At 40.4% G+C, this 23,098-nt stretch overlaps 1 protein-coding gene across 5 annotated transcripts in view; it reads left to right on the forward strand.

Annotated features, from left to right (window-relative positions):
- Window positions 1-23,098, forward strand: part of LOC149028342 (TNF receptor-associated factor homolog 1a-like) — a 49,616-nt gene that overhangs the window by 16,403 nt on the left and 10,115 nt on the right. For all 5 annotated transcript variants that reach the window (XM_089135963.1, XM_089135958.1, XM_089135970.1 and 2 more), the window contains exon 10: window positions 17,647-17,797. In XM_089135963.1, coding sequence (XP_088992089.1) covers window positions 17,647-17,797 — 151 coding nt within the window. The remainder of the gene's footprint in view (window positions 1-17,646; window positions 17,798-23,098) is intronic.

A 23,098-nucleotide genomic window follows, 5' to 3' on the forward strand; every position in this document is an offset into this window, starting at 1 on the left:
CCTCATCCACATGCATAAGATTCCCTAATGGTGGGAAGTTGTGAATCTCCAAAGGAACTGGTGGTGGTGGGCCTTGTGGCTGTGGAATAGTGTGGAAGATCTGCTTAACAAATGAAAGAGCACCCTGCCCCTGGCTCTCAGGAGAAGGATAAGGATACCGATAAGGTCGCAGTGGCTGACTTCGATAATCGACGGTGGGAGGGACACCATAAGCTCCATAGGCCGCTCCATAACCATAAGGCTCCAGTCGTGGCTGACTGGCCTGACCCTGAATCTGATAGCCAGGAGGGACACCATATGGTCCATAAGGACCATAACCATAAGTCGACTCGGTAGAACCAATACTCTCCACAGCAGTATCATATGAGGACTCTGCAGGCCTATGCCATCCGGATCCTCTGGAGGTGGAGTCTCTAGCATCATCAATGCTCATTGATCTCATAGATCCCACCAAGCTCTCGGCATCGGATGACCGGTAGGACCCATATGATGGCGTGTCCTCTGTGCTCCAGCCGTGCTGTCTCCCCTTCCCCTTCCCCGAATATGTAGAGGAAACATTTTTGCCTCGAGATGCAGCTCCAGTATGGTCTGAATCCTGTATCGCGTGGGTGAACTGACTCTCTCCTGTGAATCTCGGTGGTCGTCCTCCCCCCCTTGACTCTCACGTACTGGTGGTGGTGGTCTGTCCCTAGGATCAGCTGAATCTTGATCACGAGGTCCCACACCCTCCTCATCCCCTCCATCATCATCATCACCGTCATCATCACCACTATCGTTGTCATCGTCGGAGGCCCGAGTCACCTCATCCTCAGTGTCAGACCAGAAAATCAAATCCTCACTCTGGGTGGATGCACTAGGGTGTGGCACGAAGGGACGGGCGGGGCTCGCATGTGGCCTCCCCTCCCGGGCCATGAAGTCCCCCACATCAGCCCCCATCTCCTCTGGCAATCGACTATTGGGAAGACCTCCATCCTCATCCAGCAATTCTTCTCCACTATCCCTGATCCAGTCAACTACTGGGTTATCATTATCATCCGTCTCAAATATGTCGGCCAACTCGATATTGGTGCTCTCTCTATCCATCCCCTGTCTAATATGATCCTCTCTCAGTCTCATATTATAGTGTAGGTAGACAAGGTCCTCTAGATGCTTCACACCCAATCGGTTGCGCCTCTTCGAGTGAATGAGGCTGAAGGTGCTCCAATTTCGCTCACAACGAGTGGCAGAACATGTTTGGGAGAGCACTTTGCTTGCAATCCTACTCAAGTTGTGTGAACCACTTCCAAATTGCAACCACCACTCAGCTGCAACAAACATAGACTCCAAGTCATTTTAATACTTAAATAACTAAATTAAAGATAGAATATAATAATTAAATGTATAATTAAATAAATGAATGAACTTACCCGCAGGGGCGGTTTCCCGTCCGATACGGCCACAAAGCACGACCGAAGCTCCCTGTGGCATCCCTAAAAGCCTTTATCTAATATATAAAGAGAAAAAACAATAACTAGTTACTGGGTTAATGACTTAGTATAAAACTACGAATTGTGAATATCAAATGATTGAAATCACTATCTCACCTCCATAAGGATGATTGCTTGTTTAGCTGTTTCCGGTTTGAACTTCTCCACTACAGTTTGGAAAGCATCCATCAAATCTTGCCTCATCCCAAGATTGTCCTTGTAATGGTACTTGGGATTTAAATAGTATGCTGTGTAAGAAAAAGTATGTCATAAAAGGGAATGGTTAATGCTTAATAGTGTGATAACATAATGAAAATTAAATTAAATACTAGACTTAAGTACTTAACAACTTAACAACTCACCAGCCTTATGCAGTGGATGCTGCAACATAGACTCCCATCTACTATTGATGATTTGAAGGACTTTCTTGTTGCCGCGTGGGTGGACCTGAGCAACTTTCTGCTTCATCCTATCTACTGCAGCAAATATGTGCGCTAGAGTAGGTTTTCTTTGCTGATTTACCATCCTTAACACATTCACCACAGGCTCAAGCATCTTCACCACTATCCTCACATTGTGCCAGAAACTCTCATCAAGGATAGTCAACTGAGCTCTCCTTCCTCCCACTGATGAAGAACCCTCCCAGTTAAACTACTCCTTTGATGCAAACATACTCCTAAGGCTAGTTTTCCTACTCTCAAAGCTCTGCAGTGCTATCCAATTAGTAGCAAATCTGGTTATGCCTGGCCTCACTAAATCACCCTGACACTTGTCCCTCGTCATCCTTAATGCATAGGTGTTGTTATATATGAAGGTGCTAACATGTCGAGCTTGGTCCACCGTATTCTTCACAAGCTTGACCTTTCCAATCTCCTTCAACATTAATTCAATGCAGTGAGCAGCACAAGGAGTCCAAAAGAGCCTATATCTGTCCATCCATCAAGGGATCAAGCCATCAATGCAAAGTTATAAAGTGTACATGTATATGTGTAATGTAAATATATGTATTTACTAATGAAAATTAATACTATATGTTTAGACTTTAGATACCCGGAGTTCTCCTGCATCTTCAACCCAGCTTTCTTGTAGTTGGAGCCATTATCGATCACAATTTGAACTACATTTTCCACTCCAACCTCCTTCACCACTTGCTTCGATAATTTGTAAATGTATTTTGCATCCTTCTTCTCACCGGATGCATCAACTGACTTGAGGAACACTGTCCTCCCATCACAATTCAACATGAAATTGATGATGGATTGTCTAGTGGGACCAGTCCAACCATCAGCCATCAGAGTCACTCCATAATGATTCCACATGGGCTTTAATCCCTTAATGTACTCATTTATGTCCTCTTTATGCTTAGGCAAATACACATTATATATTCTCATATGGAGTGGGGCCCGTACACCACTCCCAGCCCTGCCTATCTGCTCAATCATATCTCTGTAGTAGGGCCCCTGGGCTGTATGTGCTGGAACACTATGGTAATGCGCCCATTTGGAGAAAGCCATCCCCACTTTCTCCTTCACACTTCCCCATAAGTGCTTCAACTTTCTCTGTTTATGCTCAGGCCTCGCAAATAGGGCCGGATCATTGCGAAGAATCTCAAGATCCGGATCGTAGGATGTGCTCGAGGAAGCTCGACCCCTTGTAGGGGCCCGTGTGATAGGAGCCTCCTGCCTCACACTCTGAGACCTCCTCATAGGGACTTGGGAGCCACCTATGCCTCCCATACCTACTGGCTCTCTAGAGGACCCACAACCCAGACCCCTCTTTTGCCTCCTGATGTCATCAATCCTCTGTTGCTCCCTACTCATCATCATCGCCCTCTTCAGCTGATCGGCCTTTGGATCAGGGTCACTGTCTCCTTGCTCATCCCTACCATAACCCTTAGGATCTGGAAGGTCATCTAAGCAGGCATCCTCGAACTCATCCCTCTGTGTTCTCTTCTCTTTCCTCTTTTGCTTTGTATCACTAATATATGAGGCCATTGCCTTCTTGACCTCTACAGGCACCTTGGGGCACCCTGTTACATCCCTGTCGCCACCAGCTAGATGCACCTTCAATCTAGTGGCCCCACCTCCTCCTATTTGTTTCTTACAGTAATTACACTCGCTTTTCCTCTTATTAGCTGTCAGTGGCCTCCCATGATCCCAAGCTATGTCTGACATCTTTAAAATAGATTGCGTGATACAAGAAACACACACTAAGTATCTTGAAAAGCTCCACAATATGCTTCAAAAATGACATACATGCTTCTAATAATAACCTCCTATTTTTAAATATATAAAAAAATGTATGTATAACTATATAAGTATATTTTAATATAGAAATAATTTTAAAATATGTAAAATACACACTAACTATCTTAAAAATATCGACAATATGCTCAAAAAATTGCATACATGCTTCCACTGATACTCACCTATTTTTAAATTTAAAAAAGAAAGTAATTATTTTTTTAATATTTAAATATATTATTTTAATTATTTAAATATATATTAAATACAGTAAAAATACATAATTAACAGAAAAAAAAAAAATTAATTCAACACCATCACAGCAATATGGTGTCTCAACTCTCACATACATTCATTTGAAGCTTATACATGTACTATACATAAACATTTTTAACAATATACAAAATTTAGTAAATAATTTTTAATAACAGAAAAATAAAAAAATAGTAGGAAGAATCAAAAAATAATTTTGACACTACAAATTCATAGATCATCACTTTAAAGTAAACATATATAAATTTGGAAGCAATCTAACATGATTTAAGGCACAAATGAAACAAAATAAAAAAATGAGGAAGTTGGTTACTCACCTTGCAAGATTTGAGAAAATGCACAAATGGAGGAGCAAATCAAGTGTTTGAAGGAAATGGAATTCTAGAAATTAGGTGTAGAATGGGATGAAAGCAAGAGAAATCAGCAAAAATTGCAAAATGAGGTCGAAATAGCTCTGGCGATATGGCTCGAAATCTCGAAACAGCGTCGAAATGGCGAAACAGGGTCAATTTTGGGTATTTTATAAGCTGCGCAAGTGTCGTTGCAGCCCGACATGGTATCGGGTCGAAATATCGACTCGTATCGACCGAAATTTTGGTCGATACGAAACGATATGGATACTTTTCGTGGCTACTACTATATTTCGTTTCGAGTTGGATTTTTGCAGGCATTTCGATCGAAATTTCTACCATTTCGATCAAATTTTCTTCCATGATCACAATTACCCAGATGCCGTTTTGGGAAGACCTAACAGAGCAGCCTCTAAATAGGAGAATATGGGGGATGATGAGGTAGGGGCCAACAATCATATTTAGTAATGTCTGAAACCTTAGCCTCTCTGTGGGAACTCAGTCTTTATATTGCTTTGTCATCCATTAGATGGATGGACAGTCATATATCTTAGCATTGAAAACCAGATATCTTAACTTCATAATTTTTTCCCAAATCCAAGAAGCATTAGAGATCACTGGAGCCATCCAAATGGAGTAATTTTGATGGAGGCTAGATAGAACTGGTCTACCCAAATACATTTCTTCTTGGCTGCAATCTTCCGACTTGAGGATACTAGCTAAATTCAAATCTATAAACTGCCTCAGCCCCAAAAGCTGCTCCGATGTAGCCCTTGGTCTGAGGGTGTCAACTAGGGGCTAACTACAGAGGATCTTGTATGGAAGTGAAATTGAGGTACGCTAAATGGAGTTTAAGGTCTATTTGAGGGTAGGGTCGAGTTGAAGTGAGATTTGATTGCTCGATTTAGTTGTGTGAGCGATAGGGAAGTTAAAACTGAAGGTTTGGGGCTTTGCAAAAGAGGCTTGAATGCTGAACTTGAAATTCAAGCAAATTAGGGCTTGATTTCTGGTTTTTGGGAAAGAGGATGTGCGGGTGAAATTATGATTTAGGATGGGAAATCTGGGCTGGGTCTGGGACAAAGTTATTTAAAAAGAGGGTTATTCGTTTTTAATGTGTGGCAAAACTGATAGTTGGATTGTGAGATATGAAAATTGTTTATTTTTGTCAAAATCTGGGAAGCTAGAATTCTAGGGTTTCAATAGTTGGATAGGGATGTGGGGCCTGTGAGGAGAAGCTGTGGTCTAAATGTGGAATGATTCTAACGAGTGGATGGGAAGTAATTGTAAAATCACAAAAATAGAAACTTAATGTTGAAGAAAGAAACTCATGGTTTATTGAAGATTGGGAAAAGAATGAGGGGTTATGAATTATCAGTAGACACCTAACAGCTTGGTTGCGGGTAATCCATGGCTGCGGCTTGTTCCTTGATCATTTTGATGGAGAATCGAAGAACTTGAAAGGGGCTTTCCAAACAGCTTAATTGAAGCTGGTATCGGACCTCCTGGGAACTTACCACCAGAAGGTGGGTCAATTGGTTCCTGCTGTAGTTTCACACTAAACTGAGGTGTCACAATTGGTGAAGAAGGCTGCAGCAGCAGCAGCTTGTACACCAATTTCATAATCAATTTGTATTTTATAGCGGACCATCTTACAAGTTTATGTGAGGGACTCGAAATACATTCTGAACGGACTCTTACACAAAAAAGGAAAGGGTTAAACCATTTCTTAACCTAACAGGTATGTGAAATGAATAGGGAACGAAATAGACACCAATTATTCATATTCCAACCCTTCTAAACAATCAAAATTTAACACTTAAGAAGATTCTATTAATCTAGTAAAGGGAGCATTCTAAGGACTTAAATTGAACCACTGGTGCAAACCAGCAAAAGCAGTTTAATCTTTAGGCCATAAGAATAAACTAATTTAATCTTAAAACATAAATATAGACTAAGAGTAGAAGCTTATTCGGTCATTTCAAAGACAAATTTGATGCCTATCCTAATTTGATGCTAATATATAGTAAATTTGAATTATTTCTTATAAATTCTTCCATTTAAATTTTCTTGCCTATCCACATTCAACATGTTACCTTCTGAGGCCTAAATCATTCGAACATAATTGGAATGATTATCCGTTCACTCTGAAGATTCTATTACAAAATCTCTTCATAATTTAAATTGTTTCCATAAATTATTTCATGTATATACTCTTCCCTGATCACATTTGGTATGTTGACTTTTGAGGACTAAATCACTAGAATATAATTAGTAAGATTGCTCATTAATCTTGAAGATCTTATATAAAATGTCTTCCTAATTTGAATTATTTCCATAAATTATTCTATGTAGATTATCCTCCTAATTACATTTAGCACATTACCTTTTGTCTTGAATCATTGGGATAGAATTGGTAAGATTGTCTATTGATTCTAAATATTCTGGTGTAGAATCGCTAGAGAAATCACCTAAAAGTTGCAAGAATAGCATAAAAAAAATCGATATTTTTGATATATCGCGAGATATCGGTTTTGGGGCCCTTTTCGGTTCGCCCCTTACCGATATCACCGAATTTCGGCGATAAAATGTTCCATGTACTGGCCCTTAAAAGTGGCCTATTATGTTGAGAACCCATGGGTTCGAAGGCCCAACATGTATCGTGCTTCATTTATGGGGAAACAGATAGTGGTCTGACTAATAGAGTGGAGAAATTTTGAATAGTCAAACCATAGTATACATTTAAGTCGAACCACCGGAATTTCGACCAAATTTTGGTTCTTGAAAAAAGAGATGAAACCTGAGTGGGATCGAAAAGTACCAGATTTTGACTGTTCCGGTTGAAATTTCAACCAAGATAGTTGAGACATTGTTTCGGTCTAGGTTGGTTGGTCCTTTTATGAAAATACATGCTTCTAGTCGAAACCTGCGAGATTTCAGAGGTTTTGACAGCTTCCGCCAGATTTTTCCCTTTTGAGTTTTGACTCCCAAACCATCATTTTGCTGTTTTTTATTGTGATTTCAACTTCTTATTTATCCTAAACCAATTCTTGGATGGATATGGCTAGCTTCGCAGGCTCCATTGGATCCATGAGCTTGGACAAGCCTAGATGATTTGGATAGTCATCATTCGTTGATTGCCTGTCCCAGGACAATGGCATGTAGAGAGTGTGGGGTTTGCATCATATGGGGCTTATGGCTATGGATATGGTAAGCGTATGGTGGAGTTAGGGGAGTTATCTACTTCTTCTGATGATGATGGCCGCAATATGTAGTCTACATAGGGATAGGGGTATGGATTGTATGGTGATGGAGCCTATGGAGGGGCATTATTCGTGAACTCCATCTTTGAAGTTCCATCATCAGTACCAGTTCCAGTAGCAGTAGCTAGTAGTACCTTCAGAGCCAGCTAGGCCTGTTCTGAGAGTGGGTGTCTACTAGAGTATTTACCCTTATGACACATCTTCTAGGATGGGGTATTTACATTATGTTGATGATCGCACCTATAGAGACATTGTGAATTAGTTCGTAGATAACTTTAGGCATAACATGCCCTGGGCGGCTTTCATTTAAGATTACTACAATAGACAAGGAATGGATCCACTGGTTCTAGCCAGGCACTAAACTTGGAACTGAAGCCTATGACTTCATTTTTGGTTATTGTATTTTGTTGTATATGTAAGTTTCTGTCAAAAAATTCATGTATGCAATACTGTTTGTTCAATTTCGTAAAGCGTGTATTTCTTAGAACCTCTCATGTGTTAGTGTACTTGAATGATAACTTTTCAGTGATTTTCTTAAGAAAATACCAGTTCCATTGTGTTCATTATGCTTTAAATGGTTTGGAGGTAAGAAAACAAATGAAAAACACATCATATGGGGTCAAAACCTGCTGTCGAAACTTGGGTTGAAATGTTCAGTATTGACCGAAATTTTAGTTGAAACCAACATATCTTGGTTGTAACCGGCCTCGAAACCGAGATTCAGATCCTTGGTCAAATCCCTTCTAGGGAAACGCCACTATGTTGTGTATACTAGGTGGCATGTTTAAACTATGACTCTCTAGTGAATCTGATGGGGCTCGATGAATCTGGAAATGGTAATGCTATGGAAGTCGCTGACTACAGTGCCTGCAGCATTGCTAATCTCAGCTCTTGTAGCGGCAGAGTCTCCACTATCATCCCCAATATCCAGACTTGATTAGGAGGTTGGGTCTCCTTTGGATCTTGTCCAAGTGTAGAAGGCTGAACCTCATCACCACCATCATCACCCGAGTCCATGGACCAATCCTCATCAACGATCTAGTTCCACCATCTGATGCCTTGAAAGGAACACCTACTGCCTGCCAAGCATGTTCCTAACCCTCATCAGCCATGAACTCATCTACATTAACCCTGGCCTCCTGAGTTATAACGTGGTCGGGCCTCCATCCAGGTTGATCCAGCAGTGGCACACCTTTGTGCCTCACCCAATCCACAACAAGGTCTTCGTTATTTGAGTCTACCTGAAAGACATCGACCAAGTTGATGGTATCCCTATGGCAATTGCCCTCTAAGCCTATGCTAGTGTGGTGGATCCTTAACCTCATGTTGTAGGTAGCGCACATAGACTTAAGTCATTAAGGTGTTTGGAACCCAATCTGTTATGCCTCTTTGACCGGATCAAGGAAGAAGTGCTCCAATTCCTTTCGCAGTTGGATGTGGAGCAAGTCTAGTATACGATCTTGATTGCCATCAGCCTTAGGTTCTCTGCATTCCTACCAGATAACACCCATCCTTTATCTGCATTGTAAACGAAAGATAAATTTATTACTTATTAACTAATCTAATCAATTGCAAAAGTGTAATAATGGTTAGGAGTTATTGATCTAACCAAGAGCATCACATGGCCGACCTTGAACAGCAACATGTGACCCAAATGAACCGAATCCACCCCTAAGTCTTGATTTATAATCATTTGTAATAATGATTAGGAGTTATTGACATTAGTAACTTCTTTCAAATGAAATTCCTAAATGCTAACTATCTCACCTCAGTGTTACTAATGGATTGCAGCATAGGATCCGGTTGCAACTTTGCAACAACCTTGTTGACCGCTTTAATCCAATTTGTATCTAACCTAGTCTTTTGCTGTATTGGTACTTCGGGTTAAGATAATATGTTGCACAATTTAAAATTCACAATTAGATATAGGGTATGCTTAAACTATCATGATAACATATTGCATGAGTAACTATTATAGTATTACTTACCATGTTTGTGGTAGTGGATGCATTAGATGTGAAGTTCATAGCTCATCAATGGTCTCCAGGAATGTCCTGTTGCCTGTTGGATTTATGGTATAAATAGCCTCCCTTATTGCTTTATGGCAGCATACAAATGGGGCATAGTGGGCCCCTTTGTAGAAGAGTCTACCATACATAGGACCTTTATAATTGGGTCCATTAGCTTAACTACATGCCTTAATTGTCTTCAGAAGTCATACGATGAAATGGTATCCTGTGCTTGCCAATCACTGTGTGTTAAACCCTCTCCATTGAAACCAATCTTTAGATGTAAACATCGATCTCGGCCCAGATTTTTTGCCCTCAATACTCCTCAAAGCAATGTAATTCGTGGCATATCTTGTGATACTGGGTCGCACTAGGTCGCCACTTCATTTCTCTCTCAACCTGTTTAGGGTGTAGCTGCGATTGTAGATGAAGTTTGTGACCTGTCTTGCCTTGTCAACTACACTATGCACAATCTTGATTTTCCTAATGTCCTTCAATGTGAGATTAATGCAGTGGGCAGTACATGGTGTCCAAAATAGGCTTTATCGGGTGCTACTCGTCATCATTTCCCTAGCCTTGTTGAAAATGCTACAATTGTCTATGACAATCTGCACAACATTATTTACCCCCCACTTCTTCCACCACATATTGTAGAAGCCTTAGGATATGCTTGTGATCCTTGGCTTCTTTGGATGCATCCACTAATCTCAGGAAGACTGTCCTCCCTTGAGAGTAACTATAAAGTTGAATTATGGACTTTCTTGTCAGACCAGTCCATCCATTACACATTATGGTTACCCTATAACTTTCCTCGAAGGGGCTCATCCTGCAATGTACTTATGAAGCTCTGTCTTCTGCTGTGGTAGATACACATTCGTTATTTCATAAGGGGTGGGGCAATCGTAACTTGGACATGTCTTTGCAATGGTGTCAATCATCGAGTGGTAATAGGGGCCCTATTGGTGCTAGCTGGAATGGTGTTGAACAGCATTCACTTTGCAATCACTTATTTAACACGCTCCTTCATTTTCTTCCACGTGCCTCTGATCTTTGGCTGCTTTGGCCCCTCCTTTGTGAACACATTTGGATCCTGCTCTAGAATAGGATCCTATTGAGGCTAGGATGATGGTTGAGCTAGTTGACTATGTGATCTCCTGAATATAGCAAACACACCACCTGATCCAAATGGTCTAGCTGTTGCAACCTATAGTCTAGATGCAGCAGCTCCTACATTACCTCTGGTCTTCTCTTGCTCATGTGCCAGTGATTCCCTGCTGTATGCCATTGCCTGATGCAAACCCCTTAGCATCAGCGAGATGATGATGATGATGATGATGATGATGGTCATCTCCTCTAAGACTTCAACTCCATATGAAGGCCTCACTGCCTACTCTAGTGCAGCCCTGATTCTCTCTTTATCTGCCTTCCTCTTGGTCCCTCCCTTCATCAAGTCTTTGACTATCGTGCTACCCTAGCAGAAACCATGTGGCACTAGCCCACAGCTTTAGAAATGCCAATTAGGTGTTGCTTTAGTCTAGTGATGCCCCCTCCCATAAACTTTTGGTGACAGAAGGTGCACTGAGTCTTTCTCTTATCCCCATCAATCGGTGTGTAGTACTGCTATACAATGTCTCCTTTAGAAGTAGCAGGCTGTCCCTGTGAACTCCCCGCCCCCCTTCCTCAAGGAACAGGAACTCCCTCCCGCTTGGTGATGATGATCGCCTCACCCTCCCCTATAGTATCATTGTTGCATACATAAAATGCTTGCATAAGTTGCTAAACAACATCAAAGTGATTTCTTTCGGACAACGAAAACAATGCTTTACCTGTCTAGTATTTTTCCCTTTGCCTATGTGTTTTTTTTTTTTAAAATATAAAATCATTTCATCTAAAATTTTTTCCGACAATAAAATTGGTTGTTCGTAGCAAAGTTGACTATGAAACCATGTAGGCAGCACTTAAAAAACATGTAGAAAGTAGACACTATTTTACTGTTGGAGAGTTGTAAGGAATCAAACCCACCCGAAACATGTGGGGGACAGGATCAGTTATAATGACAGATAGCTGAATCCTATTTTGGTACAACCACTCCCATGTTGGCCTATGTGGAAAGGTGGGTGAGTTAGTTAGGATTTACTTTAGTCTATATTGAGAAGGTGGGGGGAAGGGAGAGGGGGGTAGAATGTGTAAGGGTATGTGGACTAGCTGTGCTCGCAGGGGAGAGGTTCACTCTCAGGATAGGGTGATTAAGTTGGGATACCAATGTTGTGGGAGTTCTTGTATTTGCAGGTTGATTGAGCCATTTTGTTAATGAACTAATCCAAGAGCTTCCTGTTACATTCTTGTGTATGCATTTCAATTATTGTGTCTGTGTGAGTGAGAGTGAGTGAGTTGCAGGGCTGCTGTGAGCTGGTTTTGCAGGATTATATCATCGCCATTTGTAGGATAGTTGCAGGTGGTTACAGGGGAGATGGTAGGGTCTTATCAAAAGCTATTTCACATTTTTCTATAATTTTCAAAACATTCCACGTATTTTCCCTATTTATTTATAATTTTTAAAATTATTATACTAGATTTTGAAAAATAAAATAGATAATTAAGTGGTTTTCCCTCACTTTTTCAATATTTCGATTCGCCCATCGCATCTCAATATCTTGGCGAGATATCGGCAAGATCTTGTATCTCACATTCTCACCATTTTGCCATCCCTCGTCTCACGAGGGTCGAGATGGTCAAAATCTGGCGAGATCTCACAAGATTTTCAACCATGATTAGAGTTAGGTTGGATTATGCCAACTTGATGTAGGTGAGTCTACTGGTCATGTCTAGTGTAGGGGTCTTTTTAAGCTTAAATAAGTTTAAGACAGTTAACGAAGACCACTGGAAAATTGAGACATATGGTACATGGGTTTTGGTTGGGTGCTGATTTGGTACTGCAAACTAGGTATGGGTACTTGGACTATTGCTCATGACAATTTTGTATTGTTTCCTTCTAAGCAAACAGGTCCATAAGATGCATTCAAAGTCCATGTACAAGAATGACAAAAGTCAGTCAATGAGATGCATTCGTAAACTTTTGCAACAATGACAACGGTTACCAATACAGTGTCAATTTGAATGTGGAAAACTTAAATTATAACAACTGAAATCATATGAGTCTGGACCCTTCTATTTGGTTTGTTACTTAATAACATGTTCTGCTGTTGCACTATTTAAAGGCATGAAAGATACTTAAATATACTTAGATACCGAGAAATCTAAATTTGTTTGGCCAGAATAGCATGGACTAAAATAGTGCAAGTTCAGTTGTGTGTGTGTGTGGTAAATACATTATCCTTCCAAAAAGATCAGAAGTAAAGGAGTGGGCAGGATTTTGAGGACCAGAGATATTCTATGCCCATATCCATGTTGTGCCATGGTTGTACATAGATACATTGGGTAAAATGAAGGGTCTAGTTATTCAATACTTTTAATTCACCAAAAACATTCTGTCTATTACGTTGGTTGTTTTCCCTCGATTTTTTTTTTGTGGGGTTGGGGGGGGTTGGGAAGGGTGTAGTTCAGCTGCCCAAAAAGGCTAAAAACAGCCTCCAGTGTGGGGAGGCTCCTACAGCGCCAAATTGTGGGCATGGTTAGGGTTTTTAATTTGTTAATGAGCTCTTTTAATTAAGACATTATTTGAAGTAGTTACTCTAGGGTTTCTGTTCACATGAACTGTAATACTGCTGTTTTGAGTCCTACATTTTGTTAGTTTAAGTTTGAAAGTATGTTAATCATTGTGGCTATAAATCTAGATGTAAGAGTTTTTTACGGGTGCCCACCTTAAGTGGGGGTGGAACTCTAGTCTCGCCCTGTAAGTGGGAAAAATTATTGGTGACCCGCTTTCAACTAAGTTTAAAATTACTCGTTAGTCATTAACCATTGTTACTACTTAACCCTCATTTTGTTAAATAATTTAAAATTTGAAACTAAAATGAGATTAACGCCCTTGTGTTATGAATAAATTACCCACCCTTCTACCTACTCCTTGCCTGAAATCCCCCAACACCGCCGGAAAACACCACATTCCCCCCTTGCCCGCGACCACCACGCCCTCCCTTGCTGGAGATCACCCACCCAAAACCCTAAACAGATCGGAAAGAAAGACAAGGCTAATTGTGATCATTTCGATCATTTGGGTAATTTTTCCTGGGCTGCTTCGTTCCAGTTTCTGTGTGGATTTTAATGGGTCATTGCGTCTCACAGCAATCATCGAATTTGAAGTACAAAGAAAGTCAGAATGATTCTAGGTTTGGGTAACATGGCTGCTGGGCAGTGGTGAGGGAGCGATGCTCTAGGTTTTATATCATGAGGAAATGCATTGGTACACTTTTCTGTTGGTATCAATACGGCAAGTATTGAACCTGTTTCAAAATCAAATTTCATTTTTGTTTCTTTGGATTTCCTTTTCTCTCTTTTCTTCTATAAATTATGAAGAGTGGCATTTGTATTTTTATGTATTTATACCTTACTTTTCTTAGATAGAATTCAAATTCATTCCGAAAATGCCTCTCTGGTTCTCTTGCAAACACCATTCTTTCTTCTTATTTAAGTGTTTTAGGGGAAAGTAAGTCAAAATCTTGTAAACGATAGGTTTGCTCAAAGAATGAATGAAGTTAGATATGCAGGTTAAATTAATCGGTTCTCTTCTTCTTTTTCTTCTTCTCTTCTTCAGTTCTTCCTCTCTCTGCTATCCCCAAAGAAATAAGAAGGATGATTACATATTGCCGAGTATCTACTTTTTGATGTCCAGAAAACTCCAACTTCATATCCAGTTAAACAGTGAAATGAAAAATGGAATCCTCATTCCACTCAAGGGTGGTGGTTTTGTTTTCAGAAATAGTTCCGATCTGTTTAGGTTTTTAGGTGGGTGATTTCCGGCAAGGGGGTGGTGGTCGCCCAAGGGGGAGGGGGTGTGATGGTTTTCTAGAAAAGGGGGGGGGGTTTCGGCAAGGTGTAGGTAGAAGATGGGTGAAGGGACAATCCCTGCACCACAAGGGTTTGGTACGGGAGGGTGGGTAATTTAGTCATAAACCCCCTTAAGGGTATTAAGGTCATTTTAATTTCAAAATTTGAATTACTTAATAGAATGAGGGTTAAGTACTAACAGGGGCTAACTAGTAATTTTCAACTTTGTGTCACCAGTAATTTTTCCCACTTAAGGGGGGAGACCAGAGTTTCACCCCCCTTTAAGGTGGGCACAGCTAAAAAACTCTATATGTAATGACTCAGTTGAGTCCATGATCTGATAAATAAAGTTCTTATTGCTATTAGCTTCTCCATCCACTCCGTCAAATTCTGGTTGGCATTGAGAATTCTTCATAGTTGCTGAAACTTTCCTGCAGATTCAAGAATTGTCAAGCATTTGAAGTCGATGGTCTTTTAACATCAGTAAGTTGAATCAATCCCCAGCCCTCCAGGCTACTAATTTAGGATCAAAGTTGTCAACTTTCCCATTTTGGTTTTTGTTTCCCCACACCACTACTCATTCACTTACCAAATGTACCATCAAAGTGATGTAAACCAAAATCTGGATAAGGCCCTAGAATCTCACTCCAGGATCCTCTCTCTCAATAACCAGCAGTCTTCTAGGGCTGTGAGTGTTTTGGTTGAAGGATTCTTGGTGGATTTAGGGTTTACGAAGGTTAGATAATGGTCTAGTAAGGTTTGGCCAGGCTTAGTGTTTATAGGCTTAAGGGTTTTGAGTTTGAAACCTTGCTGTAACTGAGATTTCAGAACTGAAGTTGAAAACTTTAATAGATTTTAGGGTTTGGTTGGACTGTGATTAATGCTACTGTGACTCCTGTTTAATTTCAGATTTGGGTTTTTGTGTTCAGGGTTTGAAACTTAGGTTTCCTAGTTGGAGTGGGGCTTTTTGAGGTGGCAGCTTGTCTAGGGTTGTCAGGGGAGGCAGAGAATGTATGAGAGAAGGTTATCCTAAAAGGTTTTGGTTTTGATTGAGGGGTTTGGGGTTAGGTGAGTTTTTAATAAAATTAGGGTTAGGGTGCTAGAGGTTGAAGACAAATTGCAGAAAATTACAAACCTGATGTAGGAAGGTCTAGTGATGGAACTAGAATTAGGACTAATGGTCTAGTGAAGGGTGCAATCCTATAGGGGGAGGGAGGGGTGAAAGGGTTAGGGAATCTAGGGTTTGGAGGGGAGGGGTATGCTGCTGCTGTGGGACAGAAGAGGGGATGGGGGAGCTTGTGGGTAGTAGGGAAGAAGGGGGAGAGGAATGGGAAGGGGCTGGTGTTTGCTGTACTTGTGATTAGAAGGGAGCTGCTGGACTTGAAGACAGCTTGCTGGAAGTTAAAGAAAGTGCAGAAATTCACTTACAGAGCTGCCGCTGGCTTCCCAAGGAAACCCACGACTCTCTGCCTCCAAGTTTTCAATCAATATATTATTAATCAATTCAAATTGCCAATTAAGAGAATGATGGCTTTATTTTATAGCCTCAAAAAAAGAAAACACACTAGGACTCAACTTAGGAAACCAACTTGTTTCAAACTAACAATCCAAATCTAATTAAGACTCTTACTCTAACAAGGATTCTATCATATCTCACTCTAAAAGTATCCAATTTGGAATCTAAGAGTAGATATGTAATCCCTATAAGAAACATACTGGAACTAGGGGAATCCTTCACAACTTAGAAATCCAACACTAATAAGGATTCTTTAGTAACTTGCAAAATAGTGACTCATCCAGTATATCTAGATTTCTAGTAACATATTGGACCCAATAACACCCAAACTTGGGCTCCACAATGTTTAACAAAAACGACCAAAATGCCCCTGGTGGGAATAGGGGTTGTAGGGTTTGGGGAAGTAACTCTAGGGCCTATGCTGCCCCTGGAAACAATTTACATCACAAAGCATCCCAAATCAAGTTTGAATAACCCTCTTCATCTTCTTGACCTTTGAATCCAAAGCCGGTCCGGGTTCTTTTCGGAAAAAAATGCTCGGTCATTATTCCATTATTTGTGAAACCCAAAACCTTCATGATTGCTTCGCCTAACTTAACCCTACCATCCAACCCTAACCCTAATTTTGACCTAAAAATCCTAGTTCACCAATTCGAGTTGCTTGTTCATTGAAGATCTTGGTTTTTTGGTTCCTAGTTGATCTCCTATCAATTTAGGACTAAACTGACAGAAGAAAAATAAAAAATAAAAAGGGGGGAGAAGATGCTGTTATGGGTTGATCGCTTTGATGCTAAGAGGCTAAATCCTGACCCTCTACCCTGTTCTTTTTTCCCACATGACGCATATATAGGATATAGAAATTTCAGGCAGGCGGCTGAACCCCTTGTATCCACCAAGTGGGATTGCTGAATTGATTCCAAATCCTATTTTACCCCCTGCAGGCAAATTCTTTTCTCTTCTTATTGTACACTGCAAGTTTTACATTCTCTATTCTTTGCTGAATCTGTTTTAGGTTTTCTATGATGAGGTGATATGGTTTAACATAGTTAATGATTGATGCAAAGAAGGATCTAGTTCATATTCTGAATCTCTTCTACATTTGCAGAATTGAGCCTGGTAGGTCTGGATAAACCTTTTAATTTATTATCAGAGTGTTAAATGCTTTGACAGCAAGAAGACAGTTGAACACTTGTGGATGACTGATGTTAAATACAATAACCAGGTCTTATCCCATTTGGGTCGGCTAAATGGATCATTGCCCTCCAATCAGCTCCACCTGAGGTCATACTTGATACTGTGCTTAAGCCATGCATGTCTTTCCTCCCACTTCTTCAAAGGTCATTTTATGCCCATCCTTGATGTAAAATTCCCGATAATCTGATATCATCATTTGTTTTACTGTCCCATGTGGCCATGCAATACCTGAATTGTCTTGGCCAATCCAAAACCGCACTTGTCTTCTTCGTATTCTGTTATCTAGCCTTTTCTTTGAAGTTATTCTTGCTGCTTGATTTGGTGGTTTCCAATTTTGTAAACTTTGTTGTATTGTTGCTAAATTGATTTTGTGTTCTTGGTACTGCAGCAATAATATTGAAGTTGCATACCAAGAAGCTGTTGCTTTGAAGAGGCAAGAGGAGCTTATACGTGAGGAAGAGGCAGCTGGTCAAGCTGAAAGTGAACTAAGGGCAAAACGTGGAGCTGCTGAGAAGGATAAGCGCTCTAAGAAAAAACAGGTGTTGATATTGTCAAAATATTTCTCTGGTAGCTCTGACTTCCCAATCATTTTTTCTTTGTTTCTCTGGTTATTGATATTATCATAGGGAATCTAAATGGTGAAAACATTGTTTTTATCTATTAAAACAATCCTAAATGAAGGCCAGAAGAATCTACCAGGTGGTCTTGATGGGAAGTCATCTGCTCTGTGGAATGTATGTCCTGTGCTTACTCTTGGTGTTGAATGAGAGTGCCAGATGTCATATTACAATTACAATTGCAAGATATTATTATTTACATTGGTGTGCCCGGAGGACTTTGCTTGCGCGGAAGCCTTCGCACTAGGCGCACAAAAAATTCTAGGAAAGCTCGTCAATGTAATTAGTTTGAAAGAATCAGTCTTCCCAGAAAGTGTTGAGACTTATTGGAGCGCTATCAATGGACAGAGATGGGGTCTGATGGCACCACAGAAGCTGCTTGACCTTGGGAACACTGTATTTTTCAGCTAGGGGCAGAGAACTGATGACTGTAGTCTAGCCTTGTTGAGTAACTTGAGTTGTTGCCTAGTAATTGTTACCAACTATGATTTTGTTGGAACTGCCTGGTGGTCTTGCAATTCAGTATGCAAACTGCCTTGTTGGCTCACTGGTGGAGTTCCGCCTGGTGGTGCAATTCTTGAAAGCAATGAAGTGGAAGACTTGAAGGATTATACGAAGGAATAGTTTTTGAGCTAAATAAATGAGATAGCTTATGGTCTTAAGACTTAAAATTAATGGTTTTGATTGGTTTCAGCTTTCACTTTCGCAATGGTTTCACCAGGTCATAGAACCAACTTATGGTGGGATCTTGTATTTTTCCCCAGCTTGACCTAGTGGTGGTTTTGTTGGCCGTCTGGCCAAGATAGGTCCTAAAACATGATATCCACCCATGTTTTAGGCTTTCTAAACATAAGGAAACATTGGCTTTAAAAATTCAAGCCCAAGATGTTACTTTGACTCTGGACCCTTGGTGTAAACCATTTCCAGGGGCAGCACAAGGCTAGAGTTGCTTCCCCAAACCCTATGGCCCCTAATTCCACCTGGGGTATTTTGGTCATCTTGACAAATTTCCATCGAGTCCAAGTTAGGTTGTCATTGGGCCGTTGAGTTTGTGGGACCTTAGTCTACTTTTATTTTTGAATTTGAGTCCTCATCTGAAAGTTATTAAGGCTACTCAGTAAAGTGGGATTTTCCTAGTTTGTGATGGAGTCCCGTTGTCTTACTCCTTGCAAGGAATCTACATCTACTCTTAGAATTCAAATTGGAACTCTCTTGAGTAAGGTACTGAGGTTCCTTGTGTGAGTTAAAAGTATTAGGAGTTAAATTATAATTGGGTTGCAAGTTAGAGTCCTAGTTTGTTTTTATAGTTGAGTCCTATTATGTTTACTTTTTTAGAGGCTATAAAGAAGCCTACATACCTTGTAATCAGTAAGTTGAATTGAATTAAAAAAATTGATTGAGTGTTGAAGGCAAGAGAAGTCGTGGGTTTCCAAAGGGAAGCTTGCGGCAGCTTCAAGAGATTAAAATTCTGCAGTTTCTCTTTTCCTGCATTCTTCTTCAAAGTGTGGCAGCCATAATCCATTCCCAATACCAGCCCCCCTGCCCCCATCCCAGCCCCATTCCTCCTCCCCCTCTCCCTCCCCTAACCCTAGTTCTTCAACCCCAGCCCCTCCCCCTCCATCGTGGTTACATCCAGCCCCTCCCCCAACCCCTCTGCGGCAGCCTTAGGACCCTCCCCCTTCTCTACTGGTTAAACCCCAACCCTCCCCCAACCCTGAACTATAGTTACAGCCCTCCCCCATTATCCTTTCTTCTCTAACCTGTGGCAACTTAGACTTTCCAGAAAAAACAAAAACCAGAATTATTCCCAACCCTAGATCTCCTGTATCTTCTAAACCGTGACCTCAATTTCTTCACCCTTTAAGGATTAGCTTATCCATCGCCTTACTCACACTCGACCCCAATCCCATCCCTTTCCTTCACGTAAAACCCTGGAAATTCTGCAAATACATCATTTGAATTCCTAACCCTAGAATTTTCAAATTCCAACTCTCTTCAGCCATTCCTCCAAACCTTAAACCCTTTTAGAATTAGGTTTGTCCAACCCTAATAGTCACTCGACCTTAACCCTAGCTTGATCCAAACCCCAGAGACCCTAATTCCTTACAAACCCTAGATTTCAAAACCTTAAACTATTAACTTCAGTTTTGAAACTGCAATTGCAGCAAGGTTTTCAGACCTTAAACATAAAATCCTAGACTCCTTGGCCCTGGACGAACCTACCCTAACCCTAGCCTAACCCTTGCATACCTTGAATCTACCCAAAACCCATCCACCAAAGGTGTTTTCAAGACTGCTGATTCTCAGGGAAGAGGATCCTGGAGTGAGCTTGGATCTAGGGCATTATTCCAGTCAACCAAACCCTAGGTCCTGGTTCACATCACCAGGTTGATAGTGTATGGTGTAGATGAGCTTTATCCATAACTATCCCAGGCAATATTTAGAGTGCAGAGTTGAATTAGATATGTAAAATATCTTAGGTGCACATTAGAAATTGAAAATTAAACCTTGAAGCATTTAAGCACTAGGGAGACTTGGCCAAATGTACCAAAACCCTCATTGGGAGATAATATTTTGTACCTTCTAGTTTCTTGGACCGCCCATAAGTGGATTTACCATGTAAAAGGGCATGGTGTGTCTTTGAAAGATTACTTGGGGGGCATTAGGGATAGATTAAAATAGAAATAAGCAGTTTTGAAGGCGTGCATGATCGGATATACCATGATCCAGTGGTGTCCTTGACATTATCAATTTGTGTTTGAGTCTAATTGTGGACGAGATGCAAGTATACTTGAAAGGGATGTAACCCTAATTATTTATAGTTAGGACTTCCATGGTTAGCTTTGATAAGGTATGTTCTAGCAAGTTATCTAGTATGTAGTATTCCTTTGTTGGGAAGGCTGGCATTGGTAGAAAATGAACTAGGGAAGTTACAGAGGTGATTTTCAATGAGGGTGAAATGAAAACAAAGCTTCCCCTTGTAATGCTAACCGGTTTCTGAAAACCAATGAAGTTATCTGGCTTTGGGCTGATTAATTTAACACCGACTTCTATATCATTGTTTGCATGTCTTTTTGGGATCTTAACAAAGTGGAAGAGTTCTTGTATGGAAAAAATAAATGATATAGTTAGTAGTTGGGAACCAGAAGAACAATAACAATTGTAATTCCCTCAGTGGGTTTATTTTGGATGTACGATGGCAAAAATGTCATATTACATTCATTCTGTAAATGGATGTGGACCATAAGCAATTTTCTGGTGACAAGTATTGGTTGCCATAGACATGTTGGTCTGTACTTCGATCTTTTATGTGATACTTCTTGCATTTGTACCCATCGTTTGCTATACCAACTGCATTTATAGTTTTTTGTGTTTATGCACTTCTTACGTTACACTATGTTTGGCACCGGGGAATTGTTTAAAATGAGATATCCTTTGCCTGCATCATTGTGTATGTGTGGTGGTGTTACATCAGAACTGTCTATTTGCATCTGCTACTGTTAGGGCTTTGGGATCAGGTGATCGCAGCACTTGGAGGGGAGAGAAAGAGGGTATGCTATGTTTTATGTAAGAGTTTTGGAGGCTGTGGCTTGGGGGCAGCAATATTCTGTGAGGGTGACTGGCACCATTGTAACCATTTATCGTTTTATTTTCTTATTGAAGTGTTCATCCATATTATTCTAATAATTAAATCTTACTGTTTCGAGTATCGATTCATGGGTTCTTATCAACTACATTTGGGAGGTTGTCATGTATATATTAATATGTATGTCTTTCCCGTTACATACTTGGATGGGACGGCGGATGGGTGTTCCCTTTTTGGGGTAGTGACAAAGGCAATGGTTATCAAAGTGTGCAACATTCGGATGGTCAGATTTTCCTTGTCCGGGCTACTGTTTTTTTGTGGATGTGTTTGACAATCTTAGGTCCTTTCATTTGTTCTTCTTGCACCAGTCATTGCATATACCATAATAAACTGTCCAATTGCTAAGATCTACCCAATTGTATCCACTTAATGTTGCCTAGATCTGGAGTAATAAATGCGTGGCTTAGCTATAGTGAAATCACATCAGACTTGTACCTTCAGAATAAGAAAGGGACGCATCATTTTACCTCTTGATCACCACAGCATATGTGGCTGAGTGGCATGTCAGGATGCTTGTTTAGGGTAGTCTTTTGTGTCCAAGCCAACTCCATACATCATGTATGAAATGTAGAGCCTCAACATCTAAGCTATGCCACAACTCATAAATATTGTTCCAAAGCGACAGTTTAATGGCCGTGACTTTCTATGTTGCCTTGGGTTCATAATATGATGAAGAATCGAGGCCTTCTGTTGTGTGGACTAATCCCTAGGTGTGATGCTATGTATTTTATTGTGGAAGAATAAGAAGCTTTGTTTTCTAGTTCCCTTGTGCATTAATAATTTTATGCATTAGTCCTCTGCTTAAGGAGAAACATTTCTCCTATCATGTAGGAATATTCAGGTAAAGGGTAAAACTCTGTATGATTCTTTCCCAAAATTTTCCCTATGTTAATACTTAATTGTGTGTTGGCTTTTAATTCTTCAGAATTAGTTCATAATGGGCTGGATTGTGAGTTTTAAAGGAATTCAAGAAAACAAATATTTTTAATTAGTTGTAGTTCTGTTAAGAGAGTTTCTAATTGATCTAATGGTAGAAGTAATATTGATCTGGTGAGGTTCCTTCTTTAGTTATTAGTTTTGTCTTGAGCAGCAGTCCTATCAGTTCTAGTTTCTATTATTGGGGTTTTATTATGGTAGGTAGTTCCAGAAGGGTGTTTTTGGCATGTTGTTCAAGTCCTCACTGGAGTGCTGGACACCTGGTCATAAATTTAAATCCTGAAACATCCTTTCTGGAAACAAGGGTAAGGCCGCAGATATTTGATGCTCCCCAGACCTTGCCAGACCCTGGAAGCTTGTTCACTTCGTATTTCTATTTCCTACTTTGCATAAACTGTCGTAACTCACTTAAAGGGGGGAAATTGAGGGTTGTCTGAGCTATTTTCCCCTTTTCCTTCTTGTTGTTCCTTCATAGTACTTCTGATCTGATTATGCAGATAAAATTTCTGTTTTTCCAGGCTCCTGGTAAACTGATCTCTTCATTTTTTGCTCTGTTCTCTTACCTCCGACCAATAGGTTGTTTCTGTAAGTTGGCTGTTGCGCTGGTGTCAGAGTTGAGTTAATTCTCTTAGAAATCAGTC

The sequence above is a fragment of the Hakea prostrata genome, chromosome 1 (genome assembly GCF_041222555.1).
Source record: "Hakea prostrata isolate BN-2017 chromosome 1, UWA_Hpros_2, whole genome shotgun sequence".
In the NCBI taxonomy this organism is placed as follows: Eukaryota; Viridiplantae; Streptophyta; class Magnoliopsida; order Proteales; family Proteaceae; genus Hakea; species Hakea prostrata.